Source organism: Puccinia triticina, chromosome 3A (assembly GCF_026914185.1).
Source record: "Puccinia triticina chromosome 3A, complete sequence".
Taxonomy (NCBI): Eukaryota; Fungi; Basidiomycota; class Pucciniomycetes; order Pucciniales; family Pucciniaceae; genus Puccinia; species Puccinia triticina.
In genome coordinates, this window is record NC_070560.1 from 1,020,344 (window position 1) to 1,037,504 (window position 17,161).

Consider the following 17,161-nt stretch of genomic DNA (forward strand, 5'->3'; position numbering starts at 1 on the left):
GTTTTCATCATCAAACTCACTCAAACTTCATCCTCACTTGGTCCTAGGTATGCTCTCGTATCATTCATCTCGTTCCCATGTTCTTGTCTCATTTGCTTTCCTTCTCTCTCAGGTGTGCTTCCACCTCGCCTGTGTCGTCTCTCAGTGTCATCACACTCACAGCTTCTTGCTGCTATAGGTCAGTATATCGTCGTAGTCCTCATTCATTTTCACTTCATTGTTTTCATCATCAAACTCACTCAAACTTCATCCTCACTCGGTCCTAGGCGTGCTTCCACCTCGCCCGTGTCGTCTCTCAGTGTCATCACACTCACAGCTTCTTGCTGCTATAGTTTGCACTCCCCTTTGTCGCGCATTATCTATAGGCTTTCTCCCAGTCGAAGAGCGCCAGCTTGAAAGGACCTGGGTTGGCCCTAAAAATTTGCGCAACCGTTTGGAAATCATCCCAGGTGGTCTTGAATTCCGACTTGTCAACGAAAGAATTGACAAAAGGCGTTGTAGGGTCATTCCGCGGGAAAGAAAGGTCGTTGATAGGCCTCATCTTCCCGTCCGCGTTCACTACCGAGCCTAGTGGACTAGTTTGAAAAAAGGGGAGGAAGGTCGCCAGGTAATCGTGCGAGAACGGGCCAATCATCCGTCCGGCGGCCATTTCCTCTGAGATTGACTTCTGTATCTTTTCCTCCGCCGCAACGGCCGAGCTATGGTTGTCTGGGGTGAACCACCTCAAGTCCCCAACTTGGTGATGTGGAATTCATTGGTCGAAACCAAATTTGAAGCCTTCTACGATGGCGCTCAGCTCCGGAAGCAAACCGGCGTTCTGAAGCGCCTCCTCCCAGAGGGGGATATTCATCTCGCACTTTACTTCTGACGGCCAAACACTAAACAATTCAATTGAAGACAATAGCAAATCAGGCGAAATGTCTCGACAACAACTAGTATCAAAAAGAAAAACAAGGAGAACGAAACAAGTGTCTGTGATCACGGAATAGGAATAGGACAAGACAGTGGGCCGCGCCGAAGGAAACCAGCAAAACTTCTATACTAGAGGCGTACTCTATAAAAACCGGAGGAGCCTCGGCACAAGCGCAGAGTAGCGCAAAAGGCTAGAGGGAGAGGGCTACACAAAGATAGGAAGGAATAGGACAGGAGTGCGGGGTGAATCGATAGGCTACCTACTTTTTCCCTTGCATCGACGAACCCCCTTGGTGAGCTGGTGCTTTAGGTTGACGTCTGTCGATCCTGAGGTGGGTTTAACTGCTAGCGCGGCCGCACGCGTTAATTTTCCTTTCGCCCCCCTCGACAACCGCGGTCGTCGTCACAATGCCATGTATGGAGCAACCCAACACTATCAGCACAATCCCGAGTTTTTCTACTCCTCGCCGCAGTACCCGGCCATCCCTACCGGTTATCCCGGTCCTAGAGGGCAGCCTTCCTACGCCCCATCCAGGAGCTCGTTTGGCGACGGCGGCAGGTATTTTGGGGGCAACGGGGGTCATCAAGGACCTTTCGACGCAAGGAAGCGCTTACGCGGCTATCACGGGTCTAATTTGGTGGAAGGTTTCGTCGATGTGGGAGAACTCCTGGCCTGGTGCGTACTTATTCTCCATCCACGTCACTTCGCCGAAAGACATGGCCGTCGTGTAGCACGACTGCATCAGGAGAGTCTGGTGCACAGAGATGTCTTGGATTGCGGATCCATCTTCAGAAGCGATGCGATGGGCGAAGGCCGTCTCCCTGACCGCCATGTCGTACCGGAAAGCCGTCATAAAACCGTGGCCGCTACTTGCGATCGCATCGCAATTTTCCTTGTGCTGCAAAAGTTTCGCTGCGAAGAGGCCTTTATCGTAAACATCCCGTAAGGTCAAATAATAATTTTTGTGATTTTTGGTCCATTCTGAATGAGTCTGAGACCATTCGGATGGGTAGGCAAGCCCCTTATAAGCATTTTCGTTGTCGCCGGGCCGAGCTTGTCTTAAAGTTATGTGCGCTCTAATGGCGCGCTTTTTCCATTCTAAAGGAATCCAATCGCAGGACGTCAGAACCAGATTTGATCGCGATGTTACGATAACCAATTACTTACCATTATAAAAAATCGTCAACGGGATTGGAGCCTTTAAACCTTTGATATTCTCTTTAAAATACGGGGTGAACCCAACGTCTTGGTGCGACGAGACCGCCCCCACGGCGTAAACGAGCCCATGCTCTTTCTCAGCTTTCACTGACTTCGAGACCATGCGAGCTTCCACCGTGAGCAAAACTGGCGTGGCTGATACCGCTCGGGCGATCTGGGGCTTAGTTTTCGGCTCATCGAGCGAAGTCCACGCACTCATCAAATGCTTCGTCAAGATAGAGTCACCGGCCGATTGAGACTCGAGAATTTTCGCCCAAATGTGGGCCCGCTCCGCGTCTATATCTTCCGATACCGTGATGGCGGGGGGAGGAACATTCGTCTCTAACAAAACGCGATTAACGGTGTCTCTTGAAAGATCTGATACATTGAATCGAAGGATTCAATCAGCAAGGAGGCGCTCCAAAAAAGTATAAATCCGACATAGACTAACGCGGAACATGGATTATAGAATCCAAATCTATGTCACCACGAGCCTCGTTGATATCCGGCAAACCCTGGCCTGCCAAGTCGTCCGGCTCTTCCTGCGAGAGCGGCGCATCTCCGACAGCGAGCGCTGTGCCTCCGGGTGCCAATAACCCGCCAGGCGTCAATGAATCTGCAACGGCGGCCTCGTCAGACCCCAGGTTTGCGTTGGGGTTTTTGGTAATCGCTTTTGCGGTAGCCCTCACACCCGTAATCTGGAGAATGGGGATAACGGTCAGGATCGACATTTACACGCTTTGACAACGATAAAGAAGTAGATCCTTAAAAGAATAAAAATAGCCGGTTTCTGGCGAAAACGAGGTGATTTAGTCTCTTAGAGACCTACATGTGCTCCGAACAACGAAGTTAGATCCATTAGAAAAAGTGGTTTAATCTATGCGAAGCTCACAAAGGCGATGAATTCCGTCGAAGTTTTGAAAGATCCAGAAACGGTTGGACTATTGCAGCTATACGGTACTTAAACCACAGGTAAAAGACATAAAATTCAAAATAATCAGCTACGCGATAGAGATCTCTAATGACGAATCAACAGTCAACAGCTTACTAGCTTATCCCCGATTACGTGGTTCAATGTTAAAATTCGCGAGTGATCTATGACCTCAAGATGCGCTTGGAAAAGACGCAGGATGTTATAGAAGTGTCACGCGAGTAAAGTTTTGCTGTGAGCAGATAAATCAAGACGTGCTAATCAGTCATAATTCAAGTATTGTTGCGATATTTACGAACTCAGTCAAAACCGATCTGAGTAGTAGGTGGATGACTAGATCAATCAAGCTAAATCAAACGAAAAGCCAGATGAATAGAAATAGAGCGGGTTTGAGCACTATTCGGCTTGTTCCTCGCTGATTGCAGTGTGCTGATAATAGGTGGATCATGCCACACAGAAATATGCGCGCGTATGATGTTGCAATCAATATCGATGCGGACTTATGTGGTCATTGCTGTGAACTTAGATTTGCGGTTTGGAGCGACAGATGCTTGGTTCACGCGTTATAGGATAGCAGTCATCATCAAAGAGGTTCGAATTTATAGGTCACCGAATTCATGCGGGATAGGAGGGTGGATTGGAGCTTTGCTAGCTTGATTCACACGGATCACGGGAACGATGCGGATTGGAGCCTTGGAAAGCTTGGTTCACGCGAGCTACTAGAATGGAGAATAGGAATCTTACCTGTGTCTTCGAGAATCGCAAAGCTAAAGGAAGACGATAGAGGGAAAAAAGGCGCTGATAGAACGAAATAAGGTGATAGTATAGAGCCAAACACAAACGAAACAGTAACCTTGTTTGGAACTGTTGTAGATGAAAAAGGATTTCGAATTGTGAGAAAAGGCGAGCGGCTCTAGATGAGCTGGCTCTGGGCGATTATGGGAGGAAGCGCGCTGAGGGAACCATCCCATCCGCGCTGGGGGTCATATTTATATGACCCGCGAGGCCGGGCATCGCAGATGCGCATGACTTGGCGTCTGGCCTCGCGCAAGGTACGCCCAGGTCTTGCCCGCTCATGCCCGAGCTTAACAAAGCCCGCGAGCACCGCAGGTCGTGTAGGTGCAAGCGGGGCTTATGACCAAAAGATATATGTTCGCGTGAGGCTATCTTGGAAATAGGTGTGCAGGTTCTCCGCTTCCATTTCACAACTCCCCACGATATGTACTTCTTTTCCTACTTTATCCCAGCTGAGCACTGGGATCTTGGCTATCTTTCTGTCCGCTCAGTTTCTCTGCATCTGTTTTTGTATTTTTTCTATCTTTTTTTGAAATCAACGACTCCTTCAAGTCGGGTCGGCCCTTTACCGTTTTATCTTCGTCCATATCATAAAACTCCGATCATTAATTGCAATATATCCTGAGGACATTACCAATGGTAAAGAGGACAGAAGGGAACATAACAGAGAGTAACAAGGAGGAAAGAGAGAGGAAAAAAAAGAACAACAGAGAAATTAAAACACGGCGACCACGGCACAACACACCTCGCCGATACCCTCGGTATCGATCCTGTTGACCTCGAATTTTGAGAGCAACTCGAGCATCTCAACATGCCACCAACAAAAGATAAATCCACGAAAGCCCGACTTTCAAAGCACTGGAGGCGCATGGAAGAGGACGACTTACAGCAAGCGATTGTTGATGATTGTCTACCCCGCTACCCCTCGAACGAGCCTCCAAAGCAGGTTCAAGTCGATGCAGTCAAGAGTCTCGTCCATGGACGCCACACGTTCGTTATGGCTGGGACGGGTTGCGGCAAGTCGCGTATCTCCGAAATGTACTATAACTTGTTTGCAAAAACAAAAAAAGCCGTTATCCTCGTCTTGAACCCGCTCGATGCTCTCGGCGATAATCAAGTCAAAGAGAAGATTGCTCAGGGTTATACTGCTGTCAACTTGAAGAAACTTACCTTCAACCAGACAGTGGCCGATGACATTGAAAAAGGCAAATACAACTTTGTATATTTAAGTCCTGAGGTGTTCTTAAACAATCAGATGTTTACTGATGTTTATCACAACACCAAGTTCCAAGATCGACTGGCCTTGATCGTTGTTGATGAGGCCCATATGATCTACAGTTGGGGTCTTGTTTCCAACAAAAAAGCGAAGAAATCTTCCGCGCACAAACGGCATCAGGATCGAGCAGTCTTCCGGCCATCGTATGGCGATCTGGGCCGTCAGTTGATGACCACCGAGGGTACTCCAATCCTCTTCCTTTCTGCGACATGCCGCCCAAAAGCTGTCAGAGAGATCCTCAAGAGTCTAAAAATCCCTGAGGAGACCGTTAATTTCGTCCGAGCGGAACTTACCCGCCCTGAGATCCGAATCCTTCGATTCCCAATGAAGTCCTCGCTTAAGTCTGCCAACGATCTGCTGCCAATGTTTGGAAGAAAAGAAGATATCAAATCTTCTAAAATTGTACCTACTCTGATATACTCAGGTACAAGGAATGCGACCTTCCAAGTTATGAAAGTGGTCAATAAAGCTCGAGGAACTAGCGGCGAAGAATATAATCCCGACAGTCAGCTGATTCGAAGGTACCATGCGTGCACGGGTGACATGGATAAAGAAGACACTATTAACGGATACGAAGCTGGAAACTTTCCGTGTATCTCCTGTACCATGGCGTTGGGGCTGGGCCAGAATTGGAAAAGGGTTCGACGAGTGATCCACATGGGCCGCGGCGATCCTTCGTGCATTTGCCAGATGATTGGGCGCTGTGGACGTGATGGAAAGCCAGGATTGGCCGTTCTTTTCATGGAACGGAAGCGCAAATTTGGCTTGAATAGTCCTGAGGCCATTGCGAGGGCTGATAGGGAATCGGATGACGTCCGGATGGATTCCTTCGCAATCACTCCAGTCTGCCTCCGAATAGCTATTTCGGTTGACAACCTGTCAGTTAATTGTTTGTGCAGCTTCACTTACTTGTGCTGATGAATTTGTTTGCAGGTATGGCTATATACCAATGGATCACAATGACTTGAACTATATTCGCGAAGAAGCGCGCGAAGAAGAAGAGGGATTCCCGACATGTAGGTGCTCAAACTGTGCCCCCGAGGAGGCAAAACTATTGATGGCGAAAATGAAAGAGATGAATATCAGTAATTTCGAGAGGATACTGGACGAGAACAACCTATCTGGACAGATTCCTGGCGACGAGTCAAACAAAAAAAGCACACGATCTCGCGGAAAAACCCCCAAAGAACTCAGTCCCCTTATGCAGAATCTCACCTCCACACTTGTCGATCAATTCAACAAGTTCTTTGCTGACTTGTACGGGAAGTCGCGGTCATTTTTTCCGGGACAAATTTTTGGGCCTACCGAGGCAGATGCCATCGCAAGGAACTTTGATAAAGTTAATTCTAAGTCAGACATTGTGGATCTTATCGGTAGCGAACAATTAGACGGGGAGTTAAACATGTTAGATAACTGCATCAAAAACTTCAAAGAAGGAACAGACTATCAAAGCTACTTGAAAGACCAGGAAGATTACGAAACTTTTATCGGCGATGAGATGGAACGAATACAAAATCTGAAAAAAGCGGGGCTGAAAAAAATCTCAGGACCAGATGATGCTGCGATACTACCAGTCACATCTTCAGTCTCGCAAAAACCATCAGCAGCGTCAAACTCAGTTCTAGCGCCGCCCGCCGCAGCAAAAAACCGAGTCACAAAATCAAGGCCTAGCGCAAGCCAAATAGCCGAAAATAAGAGGATTTGTGCCAAAAATAAACTACAAAAGGAAGAACAAGCAGTTAGAGATCGTGAAGCAGCAAAAAGGAAATGGGAGGCCGATAAAGCTGTGTTGGAAGAGCTCAAGGAATTCTACGCTTCCAAGAGACCAAGAAACACGACTTACCTTGATCCAAATGGGTGATCAATCACCGCTTTCATTTTCATTGTCAGTGTCGCCATTACTTTCGCTCTCTTCTTCACTGCTCTCAAGCTCGTTGTTGGTTATGTTGGGTTCATCATCTCCATCCGAGCTGACATCTGAATTTTCTTTTCCTCTATCCAGTTGATTATCAATTGTAGCATTCCATATCTTGATTGCTGGCGGTCGTAAATTATTCAGTGGTTTCCCCCTTTGCATCGAAGAAATTTTCAGCTTTTGTATTCCTAAAGCATAAAAGTCCTCGACCTTCTTGGGGACATGTTCACCGAGCTTTGATGCGATGTAGCATATGTCATTTTCTCGACACATTCGCAAACGATTATTTATGGATTTTAAGTTGATTCGATTTTTGTGTGATTGATGGACTAGTTTCTTTCCGCAGTCGGCTGTTAAGTTAGTTACTAATCCCTGAAGCTAAGAAACAAGTCAAAGAGGTGTTTATTTTCATCAAAGGTGACTGGAATGAGTCTACTTACCAGAGGGACATTCAGCGAATAAGAATCCTTGAGTCGATCAATGTTAGTGCCTTGGCCTGTGCTGTTGAAAAACGATTTCAACCAGTAATTTTCTGATTGGAGGTATTGGTCCTTTGCGACGAAATGCTTCTGGCGACCACTGGGCGCTACAAACATTGAGTGCTTGATGATCCGTGCGAGTCCGGGGGGTAAAACTTCATTGAGCAGTATGATCATTCGAGGTAGTTGGATTGAGTACTGAGTCAGTTTTTTTATTCCCTGGGCAATAACGGCCCATCTTTTCCAAACATTCATAACACAACCGATGTCGCCCGCTTTCATTGCCGCGTTCCCCTCAACAATGGTTGAAAAATCCGCTAGCCGTAAGATCAAATTCGAAAGCTTTGGAGAAGTTTGATGAGTTGCGTCAAGTTTAGCGTCCGGAGAGAAGAATCGCAAGTATGTTTCGTCGACAACCTCTTTAATTCTGGAACTCGAAATTGAAGGAATATTTTGGTTTAGACTAGCACTATCAGTTCCCATGACCACCCTGAAGCAGAAAAATAGTCGCTTTAGCATGTTGATTTGTTGCAGATAAGAGGGAAAGAAATTGATGCTCACATGATACAATACACCAAGGTTGCTTTGTGAATCTTCTCGATATTCTTGATCATGAGGGTGAAGTCCTTCTTTTCAAGCATCTTGTGCGAAGGAATACCTAGACTATTCAGAAATCGCCAAGCACCCGAGTCACGCGAGTCAGAGATATCTCCAAAGTGTTTGGAGTAGATCGCTTGAGCAATATTCCACATGGTATGTGCGCCCCCCAAGATTGTCTGTACATTAACAAGGCTTTCTTCCGGGTGCCTGCTTGGTATGCGTTGAGTTCGTAAAGTTGTGAAATTCGTACATGTAGCAAGGTCGCCGTCGATAATTTGGACTCAAGAAGAGAAATCAGTCAACAATATTGTAGACTGTTTGGTGATAGATTCAACGACCTCGCCAGCTCCTTGAGCCGAGTTATCGGAAGCTACCATAAGCTTTAACATTGTGATGTCAGGTGACTTGTTTGATAACTGGTCGACGATTGGAGGTTTTGTGTTTATCGAGACAAGTGAATCGGATGGAGATCCAAGGTAATCAAGAAGGGCTTCAGTAATCTGAATCTTCAAGACCAACTCCCACTGTACTTCTTCTTTTGGAGTTGGTAGGAGCATCCGAGAGTGGACATCGAATTCAGACACCTTTGACATCGCCTCGCGATAGCTTTCTATGGTGAGATCCGGAGCGGGGACCGAGGCGATGAGTTCTGGGCTTGGGTGATGAATGTATCCCCATGTGCCATGGAAAATCCAAGTTGTATGTCCTACGGATTTCATGTGGACACGTTCTTCAAAGTCAAGGTTATCGATGCATAGGAATGGCGCCAGATTTGGGGCCGGTGACTTTGCTAGCTTGATCGAGACTTGAGATTTGGCTTGGCGGCTGAGATAGTTCAAGGCATGATTAGCTGTTCGGCGCGAGGAAGACAGGCCAATGTAATTCAGGAAGATGTTGACCCGATCCGAGACCCCGCATGCAAGAAATGTTAAAGAATTAGCCAGCTGGTCGCCATTATTTCTTCGATTAGCTACAAACGCGACCATCGAGCATATCGTTCTTGCAACCTTGAATAAAATAAGAATCAAATAGAATCAGCATTTCAAATTGAAGATCATAGTCTTGGATTGAATCAAGAAAAGAAACTTACCATGTAGGCTCGCTCGTTATGGTCAACAGGTGAGTTGACATCAAACTCGTCGTTCGGATCCATGCCATCGCCTTGGAGGTCGGTTTTGGGGACAGGGTCAGTTTCATCGTCGGAATCTTCTCGGTCGTCATCGGCTGGGCTTTTCGCAGTGAGAGGTTGTTTTTTGAGTTTGGCATGAATCATATTGAAGAGGAATGGCATGTCTTCGGTGACTAGTGCCTCGCCGCGATCTTTCTTACACTCGTCAGTGAAAAGGGAAGCTGAGATATTTTTTGTGTTGTGGTAAGCGCCCTCTGGGTAAGCGCCCTTTGGCGGCTTTTGAAAGTTGACTATCCTGCTGGCCTGGATTTTGACAAGATCAAAAATTCAAGAGAAGTTAGCCAATAATTTGAAGAAAAACAAAGCAGAAAAATAAGAATACAGCACCTCCTCCAGGATAAATTCCTCCCATTGATCTTTTCCCGTTTGTTTGCGACTGATGTAATTGCGGATGGTTCCCAGTAGCCGCAAAGTAGATGGCCATCCAGTTTTGGTTGACCAATACCGTCGCTGAGCAGAAATCAAGATGTCATTGCTCTTAAGGAAGGCCTCAACGAACAACTTGGGTGTATAACCCATCTGCGAGATTAGCTTGCATATTGATGTCAGCTTGCTTCGTCCGGTGCGGATGTTTTTCCGTTTCTTGAGAGGTTCGCATCGGTGCATTTCTGGTATGTCGTGGGAGTGCGATGCCGGGTAGGAGAGGAAGGCGAAGGCGGGGTGAGTTTTGTGATGACCTGTTATGACAGAGTGTTATGATGGGAAGTCCAAAATGTCAAAAAAAAGACAAAGAATATGAAAAAAAGAGAAAAGGTTTCTGCCAGTAAGCGGCCAAAGGAAAATACCCAAATACAAAGTTTTGAAAGCTCACTCGGGGATGATGGAGAGGGAGTGGATGAATTCTGAGTTGACAGGATTCACAAGATTATGCTCAAGTACCTCTGGCCAGGAGGAACAATGAACTCGGCTGAAACTGTGATGGTCATGGCGGAAAAACATCCTTCACCACCAAAAGTGGTGAATGCTCTCAGGCCAACATGCGCCGATAGTTCATAAGCCCCCTCCACGCGGGAGAGATCACAGTGCTACACATCTCTCCCCGGCTAAAAGCTGCCCGCGCCGCAGCGTGGACGGGGGCTTAGTTAAGTTCGGCTCATGCCGCCTCTGTGGACAGGGGGGAACTGATCGTTCCTCATTCGCTCCCCTGCAATCTAAAATGGCCCTGTTGCTGTGGGACCAAGAATAAACTTGATTGGCTTTACCTGCAGTTGGGGATTTGTCAGGCATGACCTGATCTGCCCAAGAGAGCTGTGATTTCACCACACCAAAACAAAGCAAAAATTAAAATGAATGAAAAGTATTTCCATGTCTGATGCCTTGCACACATTATCAATGTGGTTGTGAAAGATAGCTTTAATATCTTCCCAGAAGTTATCAACAAGATTTGGGACAGCATTTTTTAAGCCAAGAGCACCCATTTGCCCAAAAATTCCTCCAAGGAGTCAATTGATCTCATTGGAATGGACCAGCAAGAACTCCCATTGGTAGCAAGCACTCCCATTGGTGCATGTTTTCACCTTTTGGAACTCAACTTTTCTCATTATTAAGTTGGCCCTTCTGTATAAGGAAGTTTTCAATCAGTTTGCAATTCAAGATGCAAACTACTCTCATTGTCCTACCTCAGCCAAGTGGGTGAAGATTTCCACTATTAAGAAATTATTGTCTGTTTTTCACTTGGGTACAGTTGCGCAAGGCATCCTACCATAAAGCCTTGCCCGCAACAAGACATTTCAAACGCGGGCCAGATCTACAACTCCACATATGAGCACTATGTCATGTAAATGAAATTTTTGAGCTCTTTGGAGGCTTTAGATTCCAGTTCTATGAGGGCTAAGGTTTCTGACCAGCCTTTTTTTTGGGGGGGGAGCCTCACATTACGGACACTGGCCCAAATACATACTGTAAAGCCATATTTATGGGCTTACATATGCTGAAGCCATATGTATGTATATGTTACACCTGTAATCCCATAGATTACACCATCGGAGGACCTCTGATCCCGGTCATCAAAGAGCCTACAACCTCTTGATCACCAGTCAGCCGGTCATTGCAGAGGCGAGTATACAACCTCTTGATGACTGGCTGACCGGTCATTGGGTTTTATCCTCTTTGATGGCCGGCTGATCGGTCATCAAGAGGGTTTATCCTCTTTGATGGGCGGCTGACCGGTCATCAACAGGGATACAACCCCTCTCAATGGCCTCCTGTTGATGACCGGTCAGCTGGCCATTGAAGAGGATAAACCCTCTTGATGACCGGTCAGCCAGCCATTGAAGAGGATAAACCCTCTTGATGACCGGTCAGCCGGCCATCAAAGAGGATACAACCTCTTGATGACCGGTTAGCCGGTCATTGAAGAGGGTAAAACCTCTTTATGACTGGTCAGCCGGCCATCAAAGAGGATAAAACCTCTTGATGACCGGTCATTGCTGTGGATCTTGGCCAAAAAATACTGGGAAAAATTAGAAACTTAGACCCTGGAATTCCGGACCGGGGTCCCCCGGGGGTATTTCTTGTACGGTAGGATGCCTTGCGCAACTGTAAGTATTTTCTTCTTTTCTTCATTGAGCAATGAGTTCCCATAGATTTATTAGCTAAAATTGCATTCAATTCTTCAACTTATTGAATTAAGCTACTTTAAAGCTTGGAATGACACAATAGCCTACTGCACACATTGCCTACAAAACTATGAAGAAGGTCAACAATCAGTTGCCAAAAAAAAATCTTGCTTCACATACTCAAAATGGTTCAGCCAATGCAGGATAAATTCAACAAGTACTGGATTCCAATGGAAGAATTTGCAGCAATCAACCAAGTTTTTGATCCTTGTTTCAATTTCCTCCACATTTATTCTCTCTGAAGAACTTTGCAACAATCATGCTGCACTCAGCATCAACAGAATCAGGAAAAAACTCTCCACCTGGTTTGATGAAGTGATTTGCAACAAAAACAAATCACTCTCAAACAGTTTCTCAAGCCCCAATCCAGAAGAAAACAACTTGACTGTCACAAAATAGGCTGCTACTATGATCAGCAATTCAAGCAATACCTAAAAAGGAAGAAGGTTTCCCAATTGGTCTCTACAACAACCACACTTGATCTCTATCTTTTGAGGAACCACTGATTGAATTCAACTTTTCACTCCTCTCCTGGTGGAGTGCCCACACCAATTGATTCCCAACACTTGCAATACTTGAAAGATTAATTCTATGACTCTGATGAATTCCATTGCATTGGATTTGGCATTCTCCACAGGTGGCAAAGTGCTTGGCAGTAATCAAACACAAATGTAACCTACCAGTCTTGAAGAACTTGTACGTGCACAAAATTGGATCTGGGCTGAAGAGGGGATGATAATGGGTGATGATGATGAATTGGATAATGTATCTGTCACTGTTTCCAGCTTGAGTTAGTTTATATTGTTTCCATTTATCTTGATACACACTTTTTTATACGGACTTTTCGCGCACTGTGGGGGTTGTCGTCTCGACGTCCAGCCCCCAGTGCGCGCTTCGGCCACGGCTCTTTGCGCACTGCATTTTCCCCAAAAAAATTGGCTTGCATTTCTTGAGATATTTTGTGATGAATCAATACAATGGCTTTTTATGATCCCCCAAGAAAATAATCAGGTCATTTAGGGGTCTCCTTGAGCCTAGAGAAAATTGACATGAAAAAATCATATTTTAACGCAACAAGCATTTAAAAAGCCACTTCCTGCAACCCAGTAGCCACAAAAAATTCACAGTACAATAGTGCATGTGCAATTTCACAGCCTGATAATTTTCAGAATTTTCACCAGCTTTCCTGTAGCTCAAATAGGTATTGCGTTTATTATTTTGTGTATATGTATAACTTTTTTGTTACACACACCAAAGGCACAGAATTTTGAGAGAACAGAGAAATATGCTTCAAATTAATTCCCTGAAATTCCTAGCAATGGTGTGTCATTATAAAATGAGATATAAGGGGTGCGCGGCAGGCTTAGTAGGAAGATTACTGCTAACTGTGTAGCATTTTTACACACTCAAACAGCCCCAAAATTTCAGAAATGTTTTCATTGTGAATATTCTCCGCGCCATAAATTTCTTGGCAATAGTGTGTCATGATAACATGAAATGTAGTGCGGCGGGCTTAGTAGCAAAATGACTGCTAACTTATCTCATGTTTTAATGACACAATATTGCTAAGAGCTTTATGGCGCGGAGAATATGCAAAATTGAAACATTCCTGAAAATTTCAGACTGTTTCAGGGTGTAACAAAAACTCTATACATGTAGCAGCCATTTTCCTACTAAGCCCGCCACGCACCCCTTATAATCTCATTTTATAATGAAACACCATTGCTGGGAATTTCAGGGAATTAATTTGAAGCATATTTCTCTGTGCTCTCAAAATTTTGTGCCTTTGGTGTGTGTAACAAAAAAGCTATACATATACGCAAAATAATAAACGCAATACCTATTTGAGCTACAGGAAAGCTGGTGAAAATTCTGAAAATTATTAGGCTGTAAAATTGCACATGCACTATTGTACTGTGAAGTTTTTGTGGCTACTGGGTCGCAGGAAGTGGCTTTTTAAATGCTTGTCGCGTTAAAATATGATTTTTTCATGTCAATTTTCTCTAGGCTCAAGGAGACCCCTGAATGACTTGATTATTTTCTTGGGGGATCATAAAAAGCCATTCTATTGATTCATCAAAAAAATCTGAAGAAATGCAAGCCAATCTTTGGGGGGAAAATGCAGTGCGCAAAGAGCCGTGGCAGAAGCGCGCACTGGGGGCTGGACGTCGAGACGACAACCCCCACAGTGCGCAAAGAGTTTTCCGCAGTGCGCGAAGTAAGTCCGTTTTTATATACATGAATGCTCCAGATCTTTTGAAAGCTTGGGTCAACCCAAGACCCAACCCACATCATCCCTTGAGTTTGGGTTTGGGCAGCTTATTTGAAGGTTTGTCCTGACCCAACCCAACCTGGCATTTACCTTGGGTTGAGTTTGGGCATGTTTTTCCAAGTCAAACCTGACCCTTTTACATCCTGAGTGTGGTAAACAGAAGTGTGAAAAATCAAAAGAAAAAAGCTTGTCACTGTCTAGTGATAAGCTTACTTTTCCTGGTGGACAGGCATAATTTAATAAAGTAGGGACTAGTTGTCTTTCTAATGGATGACCATCAAGAACATATATATCTTTTACACAAATTAACAAGGCAAAAGAAAGAGTGCTTTTTTCTGGGAGGTTGGTTCAGGGATTGTATCTGTCTTCCACAGTAATCAAGCAAGTGACACAGACTGGTAAATTATAACATAAGAACGATGCAATTGAGAAAAAAAACCTTCCTCTGAGGCACCATACAAATCATTTAGATCATTGCAGAGAAATAGTAGGAGTGGCTGTCGGAGGTGCAAATTTGCGCAAAAGGGGGTGTGGACATCATTTTGTAAATTTGCACTGCGAATGATTCGAAAATGAGGGAAAGGAAATCTGCGAGGAAACGTATCGTCCCGTTCGGGGGTGGAGGTTGAGAAGGAAGTGGCTTTGGCTTCCCGAAAGGTTCTTGATGCGGTTACTTGCCAGCGACGCCATTAACGGTGGATGCGTCCGAGTTCGCGCTGGGTTTTGCGGTATCGGTGGATGCTTCGTGGACCGGTGGACTTTCAGACGTGGTTGCTGGCTGGGGCGGCTCCTTCTGCTCAGACACCGGCGCCAGGATGTGTTCGGGCTTGGCGTCTTCCTTGGCCTTGGAGGTCGCTTGTGCGCCCTTTGCGACCTCCTCTGCTTTCTTCGCGTCCTCGTCTTTGTTTCTGAGTTTTTCGAGACTGAAGTAAGCGCGGAGGCCGCGCGAGAATCGGGCAACAAACGAGTCTCCGTAATACCAGTTCACCAAGCACTGTTTCAATTTAGCGAGAAGACTCAGTTTCTTTCCGTCCTTTGCGTCTTTGGCTAGCTCCAATTGGTCTTGCGTGTGTTCTGGAGGCTTTGAGGAACTGTGTTCGGATTGCGAGTTTTCAAGAAGCGGTTGTTCTTCCTCTGTGAGCATCGACTTTGATCCGCTTGCATGACTTCCGTCTGAAAGAGGCTTGGTTTTGCTGATGAGTGGCGTCTTCTCTTCTTCTTTGTCGAACCCATTCCTGGCCGGATCGGCAGCTTTGGTCGCAGAAAGATCTGTGCGGAGATTATCGACTTCACTGGCAACAGCTGTTGAATCCGGGACGGGGCTTCCCAATGACCAGTTCAGATGGCAGAACAGCAAGACGAGAATTGGAAGAAGTTTACTTTGCATGCCGGGTGAAATGATCAAAACTTGCTTCGCTGAGAAGTGTTATGCAGCACAGTTGGCTCAAGTAGTCCTTGATGATAAGCGAGTGTAATACACGAATGAGCCTTTAGGACTTGGGAATATAAATAGTCAAGGGGAATCCTGTCGGGGGATGTTGTGCTATCAAACATTCATGCGTTCGGGGAGAAACGGCACTGGGTCATCTGATTTGTACTTTGATAAGGAATACCGTGTGTCAGATGATAGATTAATACACATTGCCTGCCGAATCCATACCGGGTTCAGCTCGCCCTCGTTCCAAAGATTGCGACATGTTTAGACACCAGAGTTTGCAAGGCACAGACAATCGTCGATAGAAAATTGTGTGATTTTCAGGACCTATTGGCTGTCTCAGGCCTCCGGAGCGAGCTGTATGGACTGGTGTACATCTTTTGTACACTGACGCAGAGTCGAGTCGGCCCAGAGCGGCGAGTCGTCTCTGCAGACCGGATCGAGGTTTGGTGAAACAAGGAGAGGCACTTCCCCACCACTGAGTTTCAAGCTCCTGTACGAATTACGATACCACAGAACGCGTCACCCCAGTAGACCGGAAATTGGCTATACAATAGGCCCCGGGGGAGTGTTCCCGCGCCTACAGGATAGGCGCTTGGCGCAGTTCGGTACATCTATGATCTCGCAAATTTTCGCAATCCATTTCTGATTTACATAAATATGTACATGTCTACACCATGGGTGAAGCGCATCGAAATTATTTCGATCGCCCACCGAAATGCTTTTGGTTGGCCCGCCTGCAAGGGCGGACCGTCCATTGACGGTCGGCGATTCTCCAGAAAGGAAACCAGCGGTTTACTGGATGGGATTCCGAATTTATTTCGGATTGCCAACCCCATTCCGAATTGCTTTCGATGGCTATTCGGAATGGTGACGAGTTGGCGCGGTCTGCTGAAGGCTCGAAAATGAGAGTGGGCAACTGGTCAAACAAAAGGGGAATCGAACCAGCACCATCTGGCTGATCCACGCCACAGGAGCTGCTTGACCACTATCACCACCTGCAAATGGGTGTGGTTTTCTCCGCAGCCACAGCCAGTGGTTTTCCCTCGGAACTCGCGCGGCCCCCGGAAAACTCGTGCGGCCCCCGGAAACCATCATTCGGGGTGATGATACACATAACTCACCCGGGCCCTTGATGACCGGCGAGCCGCGGGTCATCAGGACACACCGATGACCGGACAGCCGCGGGTCATCAGGACACACCGATGACCGGACAGCTGGCCGGTCATCGAGCTATACATGCCTCAATGACTGGTCAGACGGCTGGTCATCAAGGCAGACAGCTCGATGACCGGAGCCGGCCGGTCATCAAGAAGGCAGACACTGATCAATGACCGGTCATCAAGGATACACCTCGATCACCTCAGACCGGCCAGCTGGCTGGTCATTGAAGTGTCCTTGATGACCGGCTGGCTCCGGTCATCGAGGTACATGTATACCTCGATGGCCAGCCGTCTGACCAGTCATCAAGGTATACACCTCAATGACCGGCCAACTGGCTGGCCATCAAAATTGTACCTCGATGACCGGTCAGCTGGCTG

General features: G+C 46.3%; 1 protein-coding gene across 1 annotated transcript; it reads right to left on the minus strand.

Moving 5' to 3' along the window:
* Window positions 1–14,855: 14,855 nt before the first annotated feature.
* On the minus strand, window positions 14,856–15,572 carry PtA15_3A109 (uncharacterized protein; the record flags this gene model as incomplete). Its single annotated transcript, XM_053167044.1, has 1 exon — window positions 14,856–15,572. The coding sequence occupies one exon, from the start codon at window positions 15,570–15,572 to the stop codon at window positions 14,856–14,858; it is 717 nt and encodes a 238-aa protein (XP_053018300.1).
* Window positions 15,573–17,161: the final 1,589 nt, after the last annotated feature.